At 46.1% G+C, this 425-nt stretch overlaps 1 protein-coding gene across 1 annotated transcript in view; it reads right to left on the bottom strand.

Moving 5' to 3' along the window:
• Window positions 1–215: 215 nt before the first annotated feature.
• The window catches only part of BMP3 (bone morphogenetic protein 3), a 15,217-nt gene continuing 15,007 nt past the window's right edge, over window positions 216–425 (bottom strand). The window contains exon 3 of the mRNA XM_027907244.1: window positions 216–413. Coding sequence (XP_027763045.1) covers window positions 222–413 — 192 coding nt within the window. The 3' untranslated portion in view covers window positions 216–221. The remainder of the gene's footprint in view (window positions 414–425) is intronic.

Here is a 425-nt window from a genome sequence, read left to right as displayed (position 1 = left end):
TTTGTTGCTCAAATTCACAGACAAATGAAGTTCGTATTCTCTCCCCTTGGAACCCATTCCATTTCCATCCTCACTGTCTGGATTTGTTTACATTGTCTTTTTTGTCCTAAGGAAATGCATTGGCAGTGCAAACAAAATATAGGTATGATGAGAGCCTCACCCACCCCCCTTCCCCAAACAGCAAGTGTTCACCTCAGCGTCGTAGAAAGCCTCACAGGGTGTTATCTGCATGCACAGGACTCCACTGTCATGTTGGGGTACACCTTCAGAACCACATTTTTGTTTTCATCAAAGAACAAGATACTAAGAGAAGACATTTTGTCAGGAACACAGCAAGGCTCAGGAATGCCAGGGACAACTCCGACGGCTCTCACTATGCTCTGGATGGTGGCGTGGTTGGATGGCTTCAAGGCCTACAAGAGAGA

Source organism: Empidonax traillii, unplaced genomic scaffold (assembly GCF_003031625.1).
Source record: "Empidonax traillii isolate 1590-97213 ecotype Southwest subspecies unplaced genomic scaffold, ASM303162v1 scaffold1429:size110221, whole genome shotgun sequence".
NCBI lineage: Eukaryota > Metazoa > Chordata > Aves > Passeriformes > Tyrannidae > Empidonax > Empidonax traillii.
The sequence above is the reverse complement of the archived record's forward strand: the minus strand, read 5'-3'. Positions and strand labels throughout refer to the sequence as shown.